Here is a 20,147-nt window from a genome sequence, read left to right on the forward strand (position 1 = left end):
AGCCCATCGAGACATTCAATCCTCTCTGCTTTCGACGAAGTGATCCCCCAGGCTTTCACTGTCCAGAGCCCTCCCGAGGGAACGGTTCTGGCCCATTGACGGAAGTCTGCATCTGATTTCAATCCGAAGCGACTACTTTTGCCCGACATTCACTCGGCTACACCACGCCCATCCGCCACGAAGAAAACTATTACTCACTATTAACCCCTTCCTGCCGGCATCGCGACCTACCGCCTGTCTCTCCTCCCCTTCTCTATAATTACGAAAATCGGTATCAACATACCACTACACCAGGCGAAAGACTATCTCTAGTCTACCTCAACCACCATTATCACCAGCTTGATATTCCAACGGCATCCTCACCGCCGCTCCTCCAGACTTCACCCCACATTCCCAATACCACCGTCTTGGGTTTCACCCCCTGCATAATCACCGCCATGTCCCGCAACGTTCGCCACAAGTCGTCTGCGGCTTCTCGCAAGGCCGCAAAGCGTCGCGATTCAGTCACCTCCTCCTCCTCTTTCAACCTTTCCGACGACGACGGCTATTCCGCGGTTGAAGATATCAGCGACTCCTCCGATGACGACGATGAGGATGTCGTTGCGGCCGAGGAGGAGCATATCCTCCACGAGGTGCTGCCCCCAAGCATCTCAAGCTCTCCTCGGCCGCCCATTGTCCAAGAAGAGGACGATGAAGACGAAGACGATGACGACGATGATCAAGAAGAAGATGATGACGAGGAAGAGGGCGCTGCCGACGTCGAGGACAGTGCCAGTTGGGACGGCATCATGTCTGATGTCGAGGAGAGTGCCGCTTCCGACCACCAACATCACCGGTCTGAGCCAGTAGAGCGCCATGTTCGTTTCGACGTTCCCTCGAGTGATTCCGACTCTACCGACACCGAGGATGATCATGCCGATTTCTTTCCCGACATCTTTGTGGATCAGAGTTCACTCGATCCGGCCTTCCGCCGCGAGATCGAGAATGATGATGAAAATGACGAATCCGAGAATTCCAATTCTTTCTGGGATTACCATGGCGACTACCATGGAGCCTATGACTACGCCCCTGACGCAGATTCGGAGATCGAGGCTGTCATTCAGGAACTTGGCGACGACGACACCCCTATTGCTACCCCCATGACCGCGGGCGAAGTCTCCGAAATGCCCACTCCAGTCGCAGCTTACGAGGAAACTCAAGAGCTGGACGGCTACGAGAGTGAGTTTGTGCCTCGTGATGCAGATTGCGATTCGAAAACGTGATTGCTGACATGCTTGTCCAGCTGATGGTGACACCACCGAAGAAGATGAGCCTGAACCTGTCGTGCGCCGGAAGATTAAGCGTCCCGAGCAATCCGCCGACCAGTGGGATGACTCCGACACGGATCACCCGGTCAAGGGCGAGCGAGGACAACCTCGCGTTGGCCGCTTCAACCTCGACAGCTCTGAGCGCAAGCCTATCGCCGTTGTGAACCCCATCTCTAGAAAGATGATGATCTTTACCCCTCATCGCCGCCGTCACCTTGACTTGTCTCCGGAGCAGTTCAACTTCTCGTACCTTGCCCCCATTGACGAGAACCAGAACTCGCCCATGCTCAGCAACTCGGCTCAGATCATGATGAGCGCCATGTTCTCTTCCAATACGTTCGGTGACTACCTCAATACACAAGCCATGGGACCCGCCGAGGCTTTCTTCCCCTTCCAGTCTGAGCCGAACACGGCCGATGAGAGCTCTTCAGTGGAGATTGAGGAGGATGAGGATGAGATTGAACGAAGCCTCGACATCAACGACTTTATCGAATTCGACGATACGAGGTCTCTTGACGGCGAGGACGAGAAACAATGGGACGGCGATGCCATGAACACCACTCCTGGCCGCCCGCGCAGCTCAAGCGACATCGACCTCCATTCACATATCAATGCGAACAACGTCGGAGCATTCCGTCGTGACCAGATCAATCAACGACTTATCCTGAGCGACAAGGCTACCCAAGACTCCCTCGCCCTCAGCAGCCCTTACAACTACACAGCTCTCCGCGGACTGAAATCCGACCGTTTCGAAACGGCGGCCGTCCCCCTAACTCCTCTGCGGCGTTCCAAGAAGCAGATGCGCGATCTCGCGCGCAGCCCCCTCGAATCCATGTCCCAGAAGCGCAAGGCGTCCAGTGAGGTCCCCATGGCCCACAAACGCCAGCGCAGCATCTCGGACGTCAACCTACTAAGCATCTAGTACGATGCTTCGGTACTCGACCTCCCTGAAATATAACGGTTGAGGATGGCGTGGCATGATAGTCCTCCAAAGTGACGGGCACTTGCCATCCCTGGCCTCATATACTTTGCAGCCTGTTTCTTTCTCTGTTTTCTTGTGGTTCTATCTCTGAAAAAAAAAGCGGCCCGTCAGACGAAAAGACGGTAGATAAAAGTTACTTGGCGAAGGTGCCAATGCCTGGCTCACATGCAGCGAATCACGTTAGACCTGGACTTGCACTATGTCTTGGTGGAGCTGAAGGAATTCCTCCGCGAAGCGTGAACGCATACAGCGCTTGACGATGTTGACGTCTCCTATAGTTATCAATGAAAATTATGATATTCAATACTTCTGTCTGCGGATGTGCTTTATTTCTTACGCCAAGTTGGACCACGCGTACTGCTCTTTGGCTTTCCTAGGGCCGTTCCGCATTATGCACCTGGTCTGCAGCAGCGGCACAAGTCAATTCAATCGAATGGGAACGTCGTGAATGGTTTCCTCACCCTGAAGCCTGACTTATGTACAAGAAGAGAAGAAACATTGAAGCTAACCGCGCGTTCCACCCGTCCCCGCGCTTGTCATATGAGGAGGCGCCTGAACAACGTCCTCATCACTTTCATAGCAGACCCATCGAGCTCCAAGGCTCGGAAGCCCTTTAGCTGTACGTGTCAATGGCATTGTTAAATGCCGTCTCGATCTGCGCAACCAAGGTTTTCGCTGCACCCTGTAGTGCCTCGGGCACCTTCTCAACGACAGCAGCGCTAAACTTGTCAGCCGCACTCTTCTCCTGCTTGAGGTTGAGGAGAATGATGGGGCTCAGGAGGAGCTTGTCGAACTTGGGCTTCGCGTCGACAACGTTTCCGAGAGTGGTCTCGACACCGCCCGCAAGTTTCTGCGTCGACTGCGCAACGGTGATGGCTTCAATGGCGTTCAGAGGCTCCGAGTCCTCGGCGACCTTGGTGGCCTCGTTAATCTTGATGAGCAGCTTGGTGGAGTCGATGATGATGGGGAGGGTGCCGAACAGGCCGCCGTCCCAAGACGCAACGGTATCGCCCAGCTCCGTGTTCTGCGTGGCGATCTCGTCCATGGCGGCCACAATGGCAGCACCATCGGCAATGACGGAGGTGGCAAATAGGCCGAGGAGCGAGAACTTGAGAAGCATGTTGGCGACAGTTGCCGACGGATAGAGGCTATGGGAAAACGGTGTACTAGCTTGACGATTCAAGGCTGGAGATGAGGAGGACGATGGATACGGCTCTTTTCATGATTGTTGTCAGTTCCAAACGGACCCTTTTATACTCCCACTTCAGTGATCCCAGCTGAAAACCATCTTCATCTGTAGGGCATCGTCGCGCGACCGCCATGTCAATCGAGCTATTCCTCCGCCTACCAAAGCTGCTCATCGCCTCGCGGCCTGCCATCGATGTCATCTTTCCCCGCAATCCATATCAAGGAGGAGTGACACGATGGCTCTGCCTAGCCGGAGACGAGGTGTGATCGCGCGAATGCAGTTCCGTGTAGTTGAGCAGCACTTCACATGTCCTCGGCCGAGAAGTTGGCCCAACTCACCAACATGTAGAGAAACAACACACAAATCATCGCAAACACATGCTGTTCTACAGGGCATCCTGACAATCCAAGCCGAGGAGAAGCAGGGGCTTTACCCCAGATTATGTCCCCATCCCCTGAACACCCCGCTGATCACCACTTGACCCCTCATGCAAGGTTCCTGCCGATGTGACTACTCAAACATGAGTGAGGAACGCAAATTGCTCTCATTGGACGGCGCTAGATGACGCCGGCGCCGGCACTGGTCATTCTGGCTCAATTGCGCTTTGGGTTCGGGCAGTTGAGGCGAGCTGAGAGTGGCTGGGCGTTGTGGTTGGTGTAAGCCGGCGCACCTTTTGCCTTTTTGGACCTGAACCAATGGTTCCTCCGAGCTTTCGCGTCCGAACGAGACAGTCTGGGTAGTTGCGATGGCAGGGTCGAATCACCTGCGTCTCTGCAGAAATGACGATTTGACGGATTGAGAGCTGAAAAACTCTAATAAAGTCCGTTAGAATTGAAGGCATCTCAAAGTTAGGTGGAATAGTGCGCTTGCCCTCTTGCCCCATTGTTTTTAACATTACTTCCAACGGGTAGGGCCATTTGTCGTAAGGATCCTCTATTTGCTTTCTATTACTTCCATGCTTTCTTGATTCCAGCAATTCAAGCGACCATGGAACATAGTTCATAGCATAACCCATGTGAATGCCATGGCAGTCTTCATTTCAGCGAAGCAGTGAAGGCTGAAGCTTGCGGCCGTCATGTATCCACACAGCGATACTCGGGAGGCAACTCGCGTGTTGGGGCGTAACATTGGAGACCTGATTCGTACAACCTATACTCTCTCTGCACGAAGCTAAGCTGTACATTTGCTGGGACTCTGATGAGGAAATCATTGGCGTCAGAAATACTTCTCGAGGCTGTCATAACTGACAATCAGTGTGCACAGCTACACTCTTCCCAGTCAGCTCTCCGTGGTTTTCCAAAGAACTCGTCAACATTTTGGAAGTGAATATCATTAATTATCTCATGGTACATAAACCGCGAAGCCTCTTGCCTTCCAGTCACGAGTCTGTTTCATCCCTCCTCGGCGTCCATGTTGTCGTGACGCCTCTTGCCACCTTTGCCGCTTTTGAAGGCCGTACCCCGCTTGCCCTTGGCGTCCATCATGTTCTTCATCTCTATACGGGCGACTCTTTGAGCTTCCTCGACTCTCGTCTGGAACACATCCACCTCGTCCTTCTGGGTAGGGTATTCGGGCAATTTCTTGCCCAGGGCTGCCTCGATCCGTAGATAAATCTCAAGATCATACTGGGTCATTATGGTAATGGCCTTGCCGGATTTTCCCGCACGTGCCGTACGACCTACTCTGTGGACGTATGTCTTGCTGTCGGACGGGATATCAAAGTTGATGACAACGTCAACCAGAGGGATGTCGAGACCTCGGGCCGCAACGTCAGTGGCGACGAGGATATCGCGAGAGCCTGCCCGAAATTTGTTCAGCGCGCCCAAACGTGCCGTCTGGTTCAGCTGTCCATGGATCGGGATAGCCCCGAAACCCAAGGTACGGAGCAGGATGGCGAGTCTCTGGACGGAAGGTGTTAGTGGACATCGGTGATAAGGCGAACATGGGAGTTTCCAAGGCTCAGGCTCTTGCTCTTATGAGCCCAAACCGGAAACCCGCCTATGACTTACTTGTGTCTCTGTGACTGTTCTTGTGAACAGAACTATCTTCTTCCCCGAATATTCGTTCACCAAGTAGACGAGGTATGTATCTTTCTTGTTGTGGGGGCAAAAGATGTAGTTTTGGATGAGGGTCGACACAGTCTGGTGGCTGCTGGAGCTGATGCTGATGCGCACGGGGTCGCGCAGACTAGCTCGCTGCAGGCTCTCGATCTTGGAACTCATAGTGGCGGAGAAGAGGAAAGTTCGACGTTCACGGGGAATGAACTTGAGGATCTTGTCGATGCTGGGTCCAAAATCCATATCCAACAGTCTGTCTGCCTCGTCCATGACCAGGTACTTGAGCGAACGCAGAGAGAACCCCTTTGTCTTCTCGAGATGGTCAACCAAGCGTCCAGGTGTAGCCACTACAATATGAGGCTTCTTGCCCAAGGCGATTGCCTGGGCGACCATGTCCAGTCCACCGACAATGACTGCGACTCGAAGGTTCACTAGCGAGCCTAGGGCTTCGAAACTTGCGGCGATCTGGGCTGTTGAGTGCAGGTAATTGATTAGAGTTTATGTTCAAAGTTTTAGCAGGGTGACTCAAGCGGCGGCTTACCTGCCAGTTCTCTTGTGGGCGCGAGGACAAGACCGAACAGATGGCTGGGCTTATCGAGGAGCGCTTGAATGATGGGCAGCCTGTTGAGAAGCTGTGAGCCTGCAGGACATTGCAGAGCGGTAATCTGTATAACTCACGCAAAAGCGGCTGTCTTTCCACTTCCAGTCTCGGCCAATCCAATGACGTCTCTATTCTGCAGCGCATGGGGGATCGATTGCGCCTGAATGGGTGTGGGATTTGTGTAGCCGAGTCGGTCGCAGGCTTCAACAAGAGAATCGACAATGCCCTGAAGATTGCTAGATTAACCGGTGTTCAGTCGAGCAGCAAGCACGGTCAACTCACAAGGTCCTTGAAGGTCTTTGCGCTCTCAGCTTTGTTGGCGGTGACATCTTCCTCCGGCTCCTGCTCCGGCTCGGACGTGGACTCGACAGACTCGGCGGGAGATGCCTCCTTCTGGCGTGTGGCCTTGGGCGGAGGGCCGCCGTGGGAAATCTTGACTCGTTTGCTTGGTGGCATCGTGGAGGTTGTGTTTGGTTGGTTGTGGCAGTTGGCGCAAAGTGACCCGGGAGAGAAAGACGTGCAGAATCAAGGGAAAAAAAAAAAAAAAAAAAGAGCCAGCTTCACATCCAGCAAAGCTCGGCCCCGCGGCCCCGCGAAAATCTGGCTTAGGTAAGACACCGCTGGGGAAAGCGGTGTGATAAAACATAGAGTGATTGGACAGGGTGAGCTTTAGAGTGGGTCTAAAAGCATGCAGAATTGGGCAGAAAAGAAAGCGGCAAGAAATTTTAGAACTGGGCGTTCGCCTGCAGGCGCATTTCTCCAGCACCATCTCAAGACCATCACAAGATCCTCCTGCGATTCCGTCCGAGCCCCAGCTTCTCTCCAGGCTCCCATCTCGACCCGTCGTACTCAATCAGATTGCGCGCGATCTTTCAAACCTTCTTTTGAAAACACTCAATCGCTCATCAAGTCGCACACAATGGCGAAACCTCGCCAAAAAAAGAGGACGCACGTCGGTGCTTCGAACCCCCAGAAGCCCGTCGATGCCAAGGTGCCTAGGTCGATGGTCATCCGTATAGGCGCAGGTCAAGTTGGCAGCAGTGTTTCGCAGCTTGCCACTGATGTCAGACGTGTACTCGAACCAAACACTGCCTCTCGGCTGAAGGAACGCAGAGCCGTATGCCACCGTCCATCGCTTCAGCTTCACATTGTGCAAACACTGATTTGGACAATAGAACCACTTAAAGGACTATGTTACTATGGCAGGTCCCTTGGGCGTGTCCCATTTCCTTTTGTTCTCTAGATCCGAAGGTTTGTGTCCCCAACTCGAAGCCCTGTCACCATCCCCGGCTGGATCAGCTGCTAACGATAACCAGCTGGCAACGTCAACCTCAGAGTCGCCCTAACCCCGAGAGGCCCAACATTCAACTTCCGAGTCGACAAGTATTCCTTGGCTAAGGATGTTCAAAAGGCTCAACGGAGACCCAAAGGCAGTGCGAAAGAGCAACTTGCTCCACCCTTGGTACGTAGTTCACAGCAAGAACAGCCCAAAAGCCATTGACTGACCCCTTTTAGTTGGTCATGAACAACTTCCACTCCCCCGATTCCGACGCAAAGTCAAAGGTCCCTAAGCACCTCGAATCTCTCGCAACCTCGGTCTTCCAATCTCTTTTCCCGCCCATCAACCCGAATCAAACTCCTCTCAAGAACATCCGCCGAGTCCTACTCCTCAACAGAGAGCTGTCGCCTGAGAATGATGGGTCTTTCATTCTCAACTTTAGGCACTACGCTATCACAACGCGAGCTACAGGCATCTCGAGACCTCTCAGAAGACTCGATCGGGCAGAGAAGCTGCTGGCTTCGAAGGTTGGCAAGAAGGGCGGCGTGCCGAACCTAGGCAAGCTTGAAGATATTGCCGACTTCATGATTGGTGGCGAGGATGGAGAGGGATACATGACGGATGCTACCAGTGGTAGCGAGATCGACACGGACGCGGAGATCGAGGTTCTGGAGCCGACAGCTAAGAAGATTTCTAAACAACGCGCTGCCCCTGTTGAAGACGATGCTGCGGACGATGCCGAGGGGGTCGAGAAGCGCGCCGTCAAGCTGGTTGAGCTTGGTCCGCGCATGCGTCTGCGTTTGACCAAGGTCGAGGAAGGCTTATGCTCAGGCAAAGTCATGTGGCACGAGTACGTTCACAAGACAAAGGAAGAGATCCGGGAGCTGGAGAAGCGATGGGAGAAGAGGCAACAGGAGAAGGAGGCCAGGCGGAAGCAGCAGAAAGAGAATGTCGAGAAGAAGCGGAAGGCTAAGGCCGAGCGTGGCGACACCGCTGGGGATGAAAGTGATGTGGATATGGACGACTACGACGAGTTTGACACTGAGGGCCTAGCGGGCGATGCGGAATACCAAGTCAATGAGGAGATGGAAGATGCTGGTGAGTGGGAGGACGAGGAGGAAGAGATTACGAACGAATGAGTGACCTTGATAGAAGAGACTCTCGTTCATGGTGGATAATAATACCCAAGGAGTGGCTGAAGATGAAGGCATCATGTCTTCCCTGTGACATGTTTCATTGAACGTCCGCTTCAGACTTGTGAGGGTGCGGGTTACAGACAAGGACGAGCGCCGATGCCACGGCTCTGCCACCGGATGCCCAAGTCGTGGAACCGTATCACCAGCCCCTATACCCATGAGGGCACAGTTTCTCATCGTTCCTCAGTCGGCGACCTGAATGGAAAGAGAGCATGTTGCAAGCCAAGTTCATGCCCCACAAGAAGACTCCGGCATTGTGCGCATGTGCAGTTTCGAATTCCGCCAAGAGAAATCCATGGTAGAGGACAGCTTTCCGTTCAACGTTGGACCAGGTCCAGTTGGGAGAAATTGCACTTGACCAAGGCTTAGAGTCATGGGATGCTCGAGCTAGGGTAGTATTCTCGGGGTTGCGGGGATTGAGTGAGGGGTTTCGAACATCTCCAGATCGGGAAGTGTTCGAGTCTCGTATTATTTTATGTGTGACGAGGTGATGAGCAGGCCCTTTCGAGAAGCAATGCTACGTGTGTGTTTTCTGATTTGTAATTCTATCCTGTCAAGCGACAATTTTCTGCGTACTACTGTCACTGTTTTGCGCGTGACGGTACAGAGGTGTCAAAGATGGACGACTTTCCGGCACCTCTCCAGATTGGTTCACCTCGCGTCATTTGCGGCCTCAACCCTACCCGAGTTCAATGATCTGATCATGTCCCAATCGATCTCAGGCCCCTGAAAGCTTTTGTTTCCGTCCATGTACCACAAGAAAACGATAACGAAGAAAAGCCCAACCAAAATGACGGCAGTATAATTCATGCTGGCAGGTGTCGCAGGGAGGCTAGGTGGCATGCATATGAAAACCAACAATACCAATATCCACAAAATGGAAAATGTGTTGCAAACATATCCAGCCCGGCCAAGGTTTAAGTACCGACGAGGCAAGCTTCTTTGTCGGCCCCGAAAGAGGAGGATGGCTTGTGGAGCTGCATAAGTGATATTCAAGAAAAGGACTGCTGAGGTCACTATTGAATTAAAGGCAGAGGTTGATGCCAAGTACAAAAGACCGTAGAGACAGGCGAATACGTAAGAAGCGACGGTAGTTCGAATGGGTAGATGTCGTTTGCCATCAACATTTGCGAAGTAGCTCGAAAAGGGTACTCCTCTCTGGAAACAGTCAGCAACAGTGCGTAGAGGGGACGACTTCCTGCGTTGCATAACCTACATTGCGAGCAAATGCCCACGCTAGACGACCACTGGTGACCCATTGTGATGGAAGACATACTGGGACAGATATCAGTGGGACGAGTGGGCTATTGCCGATACGGAAACACTCACCCAGATAAACGAAGAGGATGTAAGCGAACAGAGACAAAGTGACCTTGTCGTTGCCGGTCCTGAGACTGCATTAGAGTTGAAGTCGCCAGTGTCGATCGTGATAGGAGTACAAACACCTGATTTATCAATTCCAAACTAGGCAAACGAGATGAAATAACTGCCGAAAAGTCTTTCATGTAGAACATGAGAGACAAGAACAGAGGGAAGGCTGTGGCCAGACCGATGATCATTGTCAGCATCATGACCTGTGGGACTCGGCGACCGGGATGCGGCATTTCCTCGCTAATATGAATAACTACCAAGTATTAGAAAGATTCCCTATCCGAGATATCATCACGTGGGTGTGACTTACCACCATCCGTCCCCCCAAAGGCGTACATTGCATTCGCGATACCCAAGGTCCACGCTATCCCTGCAGACCATCCACTTGATCCTAGACCCGATTGGGTCAGGAAAGATGCAGGTTGGCTGTGTTTATGCAAAGCGATGGCTACAAATAAGAGCACCAGAAAGCCCAAAACTGAACTGTACAACGAAAGCTGAACTGTGAAGGTGATCTTTTGAGAGGCAGAAATCACAGGAAGTACTGAGAGTTGTCAGAAATGTAGTTTCAAAGGATTAGATATGAATTCGGGAGGTGAAAGCACCTGTGACGGTGGCAGTCCCCACATAGATTGAATAGATCTGCCATTGTGTTCCTTCGAAACCGGGATGCCAAAATTGGATCATACCAGCTAAGGTCATGGAGAACAAGGATATTCCCGAACATCTCAAGACACTTTACGTTAGCTTTCGAAATACCACGACTGACCTCCAAAGAGAAAATTACTTACGTAACGATCCACCAAGCCAGCATCGACATCCAACCTATCAGGTATCCAGCGAATCGTCTTGTATTTGGAGATGATAAGATGTAGCAGAAGTGATACTGGCCACCGGTTGACTACACTTTAATTAACAGTGAAGACGGGTTGGTATGTGACAGATACGACGGACCGGGAAAGCAAAAGCTATCTCACCCAGACCAAGAGTCATGACAAACTGAGCGGCAAAGGCGACGAGGAGCCCAAATATACACGATTGCGGCCCACCATAGACGAGATTCTGACCGAAATTGCTCTTCAACGGAAACCGTCAGCGCAAAATAAGAAGCTTCACATTTTTGCGATGATCAAAGAGAACATGGGCGTACAAGATAACCGATCCAAGAGTTGGTGATAGAAAAAGAGAGGCCTAAAGCTGAAACCCAGCTGAATTGGCGCTTCAAGACTTGATCATGGCCATTGGCTCTCAGGATTGCGTCGTCGATGTTCGCGTAGGGCTCTAGTGTACCATGGGATATGCTCAATCGGTGGAGAGACTCATTCGAGGCTGCATCCTTCGCGAAGCCCTTGGCCGCCATAGCTGCCGGGTCGGCATGTGGAACGGTATCGGCATGTATGGCAAGGTCCATCGTTCTCAGGTCGATGGAAGCGAACAGAAGTTGTATTGGACGTTTCGAAAGTCTATAAAAATGTAAGACGTAGGTCCACGGCTCTCTTTACACGACCGCAGAAAACAAGCTATGACAAGGTCTTTATAGCGTTTCACTCTCCACCGAGAATGATGTCCTCTCTACAACTTCATAAGTGGTGCTTTTGACAGCCCAGCTGATTTTCTTATCACACTTCTGCTATATCGACCTCATGTTCGTCGATGCATTGTAACCACAGACCAAGCAGAGATAGCGAATTGCTGCTGTAGATATCTTCGGCATCCATTCGCCATGCCCTAGACGTGTTAGTGGCTCCACCCGCAGACTGTGCGATTCGCAATTCGGGCGACGCACCTTTCACTGACAAGTGACGATGAGACATTTCGGTCGTGCAACTCCTTGCCAACCATGGCCCCAAACCTGAAGCCTGCACGGAGGTCATAGGATCTTACCCCAGTTGAGATGCTTTGCCATTCGGACCCCTTCGTGTGACATTCGGCGGCTGCTGACTCCGAACGCAGTGCCAACTGTATTGATTTCCATCCTGCATGCTGTTATGAGAGAGACGCTACTTAGATTGTTCACGGACCCCCACCGTGATATGGGGCTTGCGCTCTCTTTTTCCACTTTAGGAAATAGTCTCAACCATAGCAGTGGGCTGGAGCCTGCCCTGCTGCAGTGCCTGTCACACCGAATAAACAGACGCCATCCCAATGCTAGGTAGGTAGCTCACGACTCTGCGTCGCCTTGGCGGAACGAGCGGGCCCAAGTTCTTTGAGCCTGCAGTGAGCCATCATTCCCCGGAAGCGAAGCGTCAGAAGGTCTTTAAAACCAACTTTTTGTTTTTTTCAATCCGGGTACCCATCCAAGTCAGTTTCACACGTGTCATCACGCCAAAGCCTTTTTCCACACCAAGCCCCTGGCTCTAACGTATCTCATCTCAACCGCTATCCCTAACTTCTGTTGTCGAACACTACCAAAGCCTGTGAACATGTCGAGAATTTCCGATAGATACGGCCCCGAAGTCCAGAAGCTCTCAGTCGAGACCCCTATTGAGGATATCATTTACCTTTTGAAGCGCGATGGAGGTGTATTTGTTAAGGGGCTTGTGGCCGTTGAGGACGTCGACCAATCTTACGAAGAGTGTCGTGAGCGCCTCGAAAACGACGTTGAGTGGAATGGGTCATTCTTTCCAAGTAAGCCTCATCGGCCTACCAACAGCCGTCAGTCATGTTACTGGGAGGCTACTAGACATTAACGCAGCTCTTGCTGATGAATGGCAGAGGAAACCCAACGAGCACCAGCCCTCCTTGCTCTCAGCCCCACATACGCCAGAACCCAGATGATGAATCCCATATATCAGAAGGTGTGCGAACACTTTCTGACCACTCGAAACTGGTTCTGGTGGGGCAACGAGAAAAAGGAGTCGGTTTCGAAGCCGTATGTCCACTCTTGCACTGCCATGAGGATTGGACCAGGCGGAAAAGCCCAACCCCTCCATAGGGATGACTACATTAGCCACAACCACCACCAGGAGATAGAGGCATGGGATGATGAACGAGACAAGAACCGAGAGACCGCAGTAGGCCTTTTCGTTGCTGGAAGCAAAGTCACAAAAGAGAATGGAGGCACCCAGTTCATTCCTCGCAGCCACCTCTGGTATGAAGATTCTTCCCGTGGAGTCTCGGCGTCGACCGCATTGGATGCATGTTGTACTGTGCTGATAGTGTTTGAATGCTAGGGGCACCGACAGACACTTGCCACCACGAGTTGACGAGTGCATTTATGCCGAGATGGACAAAGGCGACGCTTTCATCATGCTGGCCTCAGCATATCATGCCGGCGGACATAACACCACACAAAACGAGAAACGACTGGTTTTCGCGACGTTTTCCATTCGAGGATATCTACGACAAGAGGAGAATCAGTATCTCTCCGTGCCTCGAGATATTGCGAAGAATTATGACCGGCCCATTCAGGAATACATGGGTTACGCCATGAGTGACCCTGCCTGTGGATATGTTGACCAAATGGATCCGATCTTTGTCCTGCATCCAGAGTTGAAAGGGGACGGAAGGCCAAGCGATTTCTAGGCATCAGGGGTAAATTATTCGTTCTTTTGTAGTGATTAAAACCAGGTTTTGCAAGGGGATTCATTTCAAATGACACTTACAGTGTAACGATGTCTTCTTTCCATTTGCACGTTCACAACCCGATAAATTCAAAAGACCACCTCGGCCCCTTTCATGTGTCCGAGCCTCTGAACTTTACCTTGAACTTGATGAGAATTCTCAAAAGGCCTCTTGATTCCTACTGCCGTAAACAAAACCAAGGCTGGTAATGGTAGAGAGTCACGCAAGATGGAGAAATTCGACTGTGCAGCGATGAGACACGGCAATAGGGTACACAGGGATGTGAATTACAAGGGCTCGGCCCGGCAGAGGTGTAAGAAAATAGCGGCAGACTGGAGGCGACGGTGCCGCATATGGACATTGTGCTGATTCAATTGCCCTTAGTCAGAACTCCGTTAACTCCACTAGCGCAGGCGCTCTTGACGCCAGACAGGACGTCCATTATGTTTCCTTCATCTACATTCTGTACTCTCGCCGAAGAGCCACAGCAAGAGTAAGGCTTTACACAGCGACAAAATCAATCATGCATGGAAAACTTGCCATGGCCAGAGGCTCAAAAGCCGTTCGAAAGGGTAAGTCAGACAAATCATTCATTGGGATTGCTGCGCTCTGCTGCTGTAGGAAGCGCAACCTGCCCCGTCAATTAGCCCCCATCTTCCCCTGCCTCGCAAAGTGGAAGCTATGTCCCATTTCTACCCATGTCCCAGCTCTGATTTTTGGACACATGAATTCTAGACCCGGCATGCGGAACTTGTCGAAAGAAGTGTCGCAAATGCGACAGAACACGGCCGACATGCAATCGATGCAAGTCGAAAGGTCTCCAATGCGAAGGATACCCCCCCAGGTTTCAATTTTGCGAATCGCCGTCCACTGCTGTCGCGTCCAACGGCAGCAAAGTTCAGCAACAAGACGAAAATATCTCACATCCCTCAAGGAAGCCCGGTCCGAGCCAAGACCGAAGTTCCCCGTCGGCCCAGAGCCCTCGGACATCCATATCGACTGACAGTCGCAGTGCGCAAGTTTTGCACCATCTCTTGCATCAGGGCACATCACCGGACGCATCGACGTCTCCCCATCAAATCTCGGTTGGTCAACCATCGCCTGTTTCTTTTACTGAGCGCCATTTTGAAAAAGAGCCTCTGACCGCCCTGAACCGAAACTTGTTGATTTATTGTGAGTCCCATCAAACTAAAAAGCTAGTATTGGGGCTCACAAGGAGTAGTTGACGAAAAGTTAAGCGAACACTTGACAATTGTAGTCAACGAGACCCGAAATCCGTTCCGACTTCATGTGTTACCTCTTGCGCATCAGCATGTCGGAGTTCTTCACGCCGTCCTGGGCTTGGCCGCATGCCATATGACTCTGTCACCCTATGGAGTTGAACAGGTTGATATGGCTACGGCTCTACAACATCGAGTGGCAGCCCTCAACGCTCTGAGTTCGCTTCTCATAAAGGAAGAGATCTACGGACTGGCGGCTGCTGAAGAAGACGCCGTACTGGCGATTATACTGCTCTTGGTCTTGCATGACGTGAGTGTCTTAGCAAATCTAGAATTCGTCATTAACTCCCCCACGTCCCGGATCCGAGCCCATCAGTCACACTAACGTGAGCTAAGATCTGCGAAATGGGCATATCCGCCCATGCCGTGCATCTGACAGGGGTGTCTTTTCTATGCGATAGAGTTGCAGTGGCCTCAAGCCTCGGACAGACGTCAAGCGCTAGCATGTTCTTCTTGTCAGCACTAGCATGGTGGGTTCATCATTTCAGGCTTTCTGAAGACGCAACATTTCAACTGACATAAGTCGCTAGGTTGGATGTACTGAGGGGTTTCAGTGGCGCAGAGAAACTTACTTACTCAGAAGCCGTTCGCCTATGTGTCGTGGCTGACCCGAAAGCACGATCAAGCTTCCACACCTTGGTTGGTTGCCCTCCCGCCGTTTTCCATCGCATAGGCGAGGTCATCGCAGCGGCCAAACGCCACCAAGCCAAATCGATCAGTTTGAACGATTTCGAGCAAGTCTTGCAAGATGCAGAAGTGTTCTTTCGAAATATCAGGCTGGAGGAACTAGATTATCCCAGCCCTGATACCGAATGGAGAGATCTTGCCGACGCCTATCGCCATGCCTGTCTTTTGCGAGTGATCCGTTGGCCAGACACCTTTTCAATTCCCTGTGAATCTGAAAAGGTGAAAGTCTCGGTCAGCGCTATACTAGACGCCAGTTCACGAATACCAATGAGCTCCCCTTTTCACAAACGGTTGCTATTTCCCCTTTTCCTCGCCGCTGTCGACACCTCTACAGGACACCAAATGCATTATGCAACACTATGCATCCAGCAAATCAAGCGCTCGACCGGATTTGAACATGCTGCAATGACAGAAGTGCTTGAAAAGGTTTGGGAAGCTAGGGCGAATCACACTCGTGCCTGGCCTAACATCCCTTGGATGGAGTTTGTAAGTACATTTGAAGACATCAAAAACGACCGAAGAAATACTGATTGCGCAATAAAAGACCTGCTCTGAGGCCCTCAGACAGCAACATGCATATCTGTTCTTTTAAATCATGGAGTTAAAAGGCATGCGGCCATGAGATACGTGTACGCTGTACGTCGTAATCGGATTTGTGACGAAGAGAGCCGATGTGCGGATGCGGACTGTTGCCATTTTAGGAAATAAAGCACATACAGGATTTTGATGTCAACTTTGTTTCATATTCAAGGCCCGAACGGAGTCTCACCTCCCATGCCTTTGGCAGTCTACATGTAGACTAGACTCAGACACCTTACTGACGCCTCAAATTACCACGTCCCAGGAACGACACCAGTTATCTCAGTGCTTAAATCTTGAATCAGACACCCAGGCTGGTTCAGACAGATTGCACAGAAGGATAGTAGAAGCCTATGGCAGAGAATTTGATTTTAAGAAGCCGAATGCCTTTGTATCCCATTCTTGTAGTCTTTGAGATAAGACAGTCACCAAAAGGCAACGCTCGTGTCAATGTCGACACCTAAGCACGATTCATCGACTCGCTCATTCGAAATCTAAGACTTGATTGTCCTCAGGGATTACGCCACCTGATTCGTAAGGGCAAATGATACAAATCACCTTCGTATCTATGGGGATTGATTAAACCCCGCATCTTGTAAGAATGAGGGTTGCTAGATTCGCACGATGGTCTTGTATCTTCCCGAGATAGATGCGAGATAAGAGAATAGTAAACATGCAAGGAGCTGGAAAAAGCGTTGACAAGCCGGCTCGCTCAAAGACAATACCATAGCTGGAGCCATAGGGAGAACAAGCCAGGCGCGAACAACAGTCCGCACCGTCATAGTTGCTGACAGTTTTTCCTTTTCGGGACGAACAATGCATCTGGCCCACCTCAGCCCCAAGGTTGCGTGCCAAGCTGGCGCGTCGCACCAACTGGCGTACATAGGCGAAGTCGACATCTTGACTTTTATTCCTCTTGACTTCGGCATCCACTTTTGCAAGTACTTCAAGATATCAAGAACTTATGCAATGTATATTTTGATTCTTTTGTCACATGCAAAGGCGAGGTGGTCGAAAGGAGTTAAGTTTTGCGTGGGTACAAATAGTGGATGATTCGGGATGTCGCAAGATCCCACATACTCTCTCAACCCATCGCTGGAGCTATTTCCGTTTTCGGGATCAAATCATCCTTCAATACAGGGACGTAATAGGTGATCGCAGTGTCCGAGTGTGGTTATTTGGATTGACTCAACAATACTTAAATGACTGGCTTGCGATATTGTTATTACCAGATGACATAGGTTGCACCTCGTCCCAAACAGTCTTTATTCCTCATTCTGCCACCATGCCCAAACACCCCCTAGACCCTCTATCAGTCGATGAAGTCCGCAAGGCATCGCAGCTCCTTCTACAGGAGTTGAGCTTGCCACCAATGTGCATCCGCTTTAAGGTGGTTGATCTGGCAGAGCCGTCCAAAGACGAGGTTCTCGCCCACCTGCAAAGGGGTAACCGGGTACCGGATCGCAAAGCTCGAATTTATTACCACCAAAAGAACTCGAAAGTTCTCACAAAATCGATTTTGAATGTCTCTAGCGGCATTCTAGAGACCACCGAAGAACTTCCAGACGTCCAAGGCCCAGTGGACTGGGTAGAATACGACCTCGTGACTAAGGCCTGCAATAAGCACCCGGCAGTTCTTGCGGAGATTGCAAAGTTGAAAGTTCCACCAAGGTATGCCTAATGAAATCTACTAGAACAGTGTATACTGAAGTTGCTGGATAGCGCCCGAATTGTGAACGATCCTTGGGCATACGGCACGGATGACCCTTTCGAAAGAAGACGACTTTTTCAATGCTATATGTACTTGGCCCTGAACGACGACGAGGAGGCAAATCACTATTCAACCCCGTTACCACTTGCACCTATCTTCGATGCGCATACAATGGAGCTTGTGGATCTTCAAAGACTTCCGCTTGGCGTTGGCGATGAACTTGATACCGAAACTCAGCCGTGGACACCAGTCGAGCCTGTCGAATATAGTGCCAACATACTCGGCACTGAGGCACTACGCAAAGATCTGAAGCCTTTGCATATTATTCAACCTGAAGGCCCATCTTTCCAAATCGACGATCGAACTGTACTCTGGCAAAAGTGGCAATTCCAACTGGGATGGTCACTACGAGAGGGTCCCGTTTTGCACGATGTGCGGTACGGCGAAAGATCTCTTTTCTACCGAGTGTCCATGAGCGAAATGACGGTTCCTTACGGCGACCCTCGAACCCCTTACCACCGAAAGCAGGCCTTTGATCTTGGTGACTCTGGGTTTGGGCTGACATCCAATAGCTTAGCTCTTGGATGCGATTGCCTCGGCCACATCGCCTATTTCGACGGAGTGCGCGTCTCGGCTACCGGAGACCCTGTCCTGATGCCGAACGTGGTTTGTATGCATGAAGTCGATGACGGCATTGGCTGGAAGCACACCAATTTCCGCAACGGCAAGTCTTCAGTGGTACGAGACCGCAAACTTGTCATTCAATGCACGTCGACTGTTGCCAACTACGAGTACATTTTAGCCTTTGTGCTTGACCAAGCCGCTAATCTTCACATTGAAGTGCGGGCAACAGGTATCCTGTCTACCATGCCAATCCGTCCAGACCTCAGCGTATCCCCGTGGGGCACGGTGGTAGCTCCTGGGGTTCTTGCCGTAAATCACCAACATCTTTTCTGTGTGCGCATCGACCCGATACTTGATGGTGAAAGGAACAATACAATCGTGCGGGACGATTGTTTGTCCCTTCGGGGTAACCCTAATCTTGACCCCTTTGGATGCGCGTTTCGCGTCAAAACCACTCCAATTACGAAGCCTGGCGGCTATGACCTAGACCTCTCGTCCGGTCGTACGTATCGAATCACGAACCCATCCCGCGTGAACGAGATATCGGGCAAGCCGGCTGGATACAAGCTTCATGCAGCACCTAGCCAAATGTTGATGATGGGACCTGAGACATTCAATCATCGGCGGGGAACTTTTGCATCCAAGCCCATTTGGGTAACACGATACCGAGATGATGAGTTATGGGCCGCAGGGGAGTTCACCAATCAAAGTCGGGAGGACACTGGACTTGCAACGTATGCAACGCGAGACGAAAATGCCGAGAATGAGGATGTCGTACTTTGGCATTGCTTTGGACTGACCCATGTCACTCGGCCTGAAGGTTAGTTGCCCCTCCTTGATGCCGTTAATGACCACATACGAGTTTGCTAAAGAACGATGGACTCTGATACGACATAGACTTTCCTGTCATGCCCGCTGAGAAGCTATCTTGCACATTGAAGCCGACAAGCTTTTTTCGCAAGAATCCCTCAAACGATGTTCCGCGGTCCGAGCAGCGCCATAACAAATCAACTCTTCATACGGCAGCGGATGGATCCTTTCCATATTGCCAAGCAGCAGGCAGGTAATGAGGAGAAAGTTCGCCGAGTCAAATCGAAAGAAGTGAAGCAGGCGGCAAATGTCTTGGAACTGCTGGTTTCTGTTTTGAACTTGTAATTTGTGATATCTTAGTACGTTGAGATTGAGAACTTTTGCGACACGACTATGATGTGTAAGTTGTGTCATGTCTTGCAGCTCAGTGGCGACAGATTTGTTTTCGTTCTTCCTTACTAATCTGCAACAAGTAACTATTGATATCAAGCATGGGGTACCCTCAGCGTTATGAACTAAATGTTCCACTAATCATGAGTTTCCTGGATCGAGAGGACTAAAGCCTAAGCTTAAGACACGCACTTCAAATGTCGGAGTTTCGGCAGCGCGCTGGAAATAGCGTCTCCGGCCTAATAGAAAACATCGTCAGAGTAGTTTGAACCAAGTGCAGATGAACCTGTCAAAGTGAGTCGTATCAAACGCAAAATTGTGATTCAGAATAACACACGTTCACGGTCCTCAAGCGCTGGGAAGAACTTTTCAGTCTTATACGATGTAATACTAGGCAACACATTCGATATGACCTTCGCCTCTGGAACGGTTCTGAAAGCATCGGCTGCTTCCTTGAGAGGCGCGGTGGAAGGCGGGAATCCCTGCCCTATCGCCGCTGAAAAAATTATACCAACCACGT

General features: G+C 51.0%; 9 protein-coding genes across 9 annotated transcripts; 5 read left to right on the forward strand and 4 right to left on the reverse strand.

Annotated features, from left to right (window-relative positions):
• Positions 1–437: 437 nt before the first annotated feature.
• Positions 438–2,229, forward strand: CGCA056_v011526 (uncharacterized protein; the record flags this gene model as incomplete). Its single annotated transcript, XM_037326772.1, has 2 exons — positions 438–1,218; positions 1,283–2,229. 2 exons carry the CDS (start codon positions 438–440, stop codon positions 2,227–2,229), a joined length of 1,728 nt encoding a protein of 575 aa, XP_037174955.1.
• A 673-nt stretch (positions 2,230–2,902) lies between these two features.
• On the reverse strand, positions 2,903–3,409 carry MP1-0 (Cell wall mannoprotein 1; the record flags this gene model as incomplete). The annotated part of the gene is made up of 1 exon (XM_037326773.1): positions 2,903–3,409. One exon carries the CDS (start codon positions 3,407–3,409, stop codon positions 2,903–2,905), a length of 507 nt encoding a protein of 168 aa, XP_037175637.1.
• A 1,460-nt stretch (positions 3,410–4,869) lies between these two features.
• On the reverse strand, positions 4,870–6,592 carry RRP3 (ATP-dependent rRNA helicase RRP3; the record flags this gene model as incomplete). The annotated part of the gene is made up of 5 exons (XM_037326774.1): positions 4,870–5,379; positions 5,488–6,005; positions 6,077–6,156; positions 6,214–6,362; positions 6,419–6,592. 5 exons carry the CDS (start codon positions 6,590–6,592, stop codon positions 4,870–4,872), a joined length of 1,431 nt encoding a protein of 476 aa, XP_037174952.1.
• A 463-nt stretch (positions 6,593–7,055) lies between these two features.
• Positions 7,056–8,554, forward strand: CGCA056_v011529 (Brix domain-containing protein; the record flags this gene model as incomplete). Its single annotated transcript, XM_037326775.1, has 4 exons — positions 7,056–7,253; positions 7,312–7,387; positions 7,453–7,598; positions 7,652–8,554. 4 exons carry the CDS (start codon positions 7,056–7,058, stop codon positions 8,552–8,554), a joined length of 1,323 nt encoding a protein of 440 aa, XP_037175634.1.
• A 1,177-nt stretch (positions 8,555–9,731) lies between these two features.
• BIO5 (7-keto 8-aminopelargonic acid transporter) lies at positions 9,732–10,320 on the reverse strand (the record flags this gene model as incomplete). The annotated part of the gene is made up of 4 exons (XM_037326776.1): positions 9,732–9,769; positions 9,941–9,999; positions 10,055–10,235; positions 10,293–10,320. The coding sequence occupies 4 exons, from the start codon at positions 10,318–10,320 to the stop codon at positions 9,732–9,734; spliced, it is 306 nt and encodes a 101-aa protein (XP_037175548.1).
• Positions 10,321–10,710: 390 nt separating this feature from the next.
• Positions 10,711–11,342, reverse strand: CGCA056_v011531 (uncharacterized protein; the record flags this gene model as incomplete). The annotated part of the gene is made up of 3 exons (XM_037326777.1): positions 10,711–10,718; positions 10,960–11,059; positions 11,133–11,342. The coding sequence occupies 3 exons, from the start codon at positions 11,340–11,342 to the stop codon at positions 10,711–10,713; spliced, it is 318 nt and encodes a 105-aa protein (XP_037175547.1).
• A 1,063-nt stretch (positions 11,343–12,405) lies between these two features.
• On the forward strand, positions 12,406–13,507 carry swnH1-0 (Dioxygenase swnH1; the record flags this gene model as incomplete). Its single annotated transcript, XM_037326778.1, has 3 exons — positions 12,406–12,610; positions 12,698–13,073; positions 13,156–13,507. The coding sequence occupies 3 exons, from the start codon at positions 12,406–12,408 to the stop codon at positions 13,505–13,507; spliced, it is 933 nt and encodes a 310-aa protein (XP_037175501.1).
• Positions 13,508–14,069: 562 nt separating this feature from the next.
• Positions 14,070–16,105, forward strand: CGCA056_v011533 (uncharacterized protein; the record flags this gene model as incomplete). The annotated part of the gene is made up of 6 exons (XM_037326779.1): positions 14,070–14,118; positions 14,282–14,719; positions 14,769–15,076; positions 15,163–15,296; positions 15,357–15,999; positions 16,058–16,105. The coding sequence occupies 6 exons, from the start codon at positions 14,070–14,072 to the stop codon at positions 16,103–16,105; spliced, it is 1,620 nt and encodes a 539-aa protein (XP_037175549.1).
• A 1,272-nt stretch (positions 16,106–17,377) lies between these two features.
• Positions 17,378–19,252, forward strand: AO-I-1 (Copper amine oxidase 1; the record flags this gene model as incomplete). Its single annotated transcript, XM_037326780.1, has 2 exons — positions 17,378–17,763; positions 17,815–19,252. 2 exons carry the CDS (start codon positions 17,378–17,380, stop codon positions 19,250–19,252), a joined length of 1,824 nt encoding a protein of 607 aa, XP_037175544.1.
• Positions 19,253–20,147: the final 895 nt, after the last annotated feature.

The sequence above is a fragment of the Colletotrichum aenigma genome (assembly GCF_013390185.1).
Source record: "Colletotrichum aenigma strain Cg56 chromosome Unknown KSG_Cg56_contig07, whole genome shotgun sequence".
Taxonomy (NCBI): domain Eukaryota; kingdom Fungi; phylum Ascomycota; class Sordariomycetes; order Glomerellales; family Glomerellaceae; genus Colletotrichum; species Colletotrichum aenigma.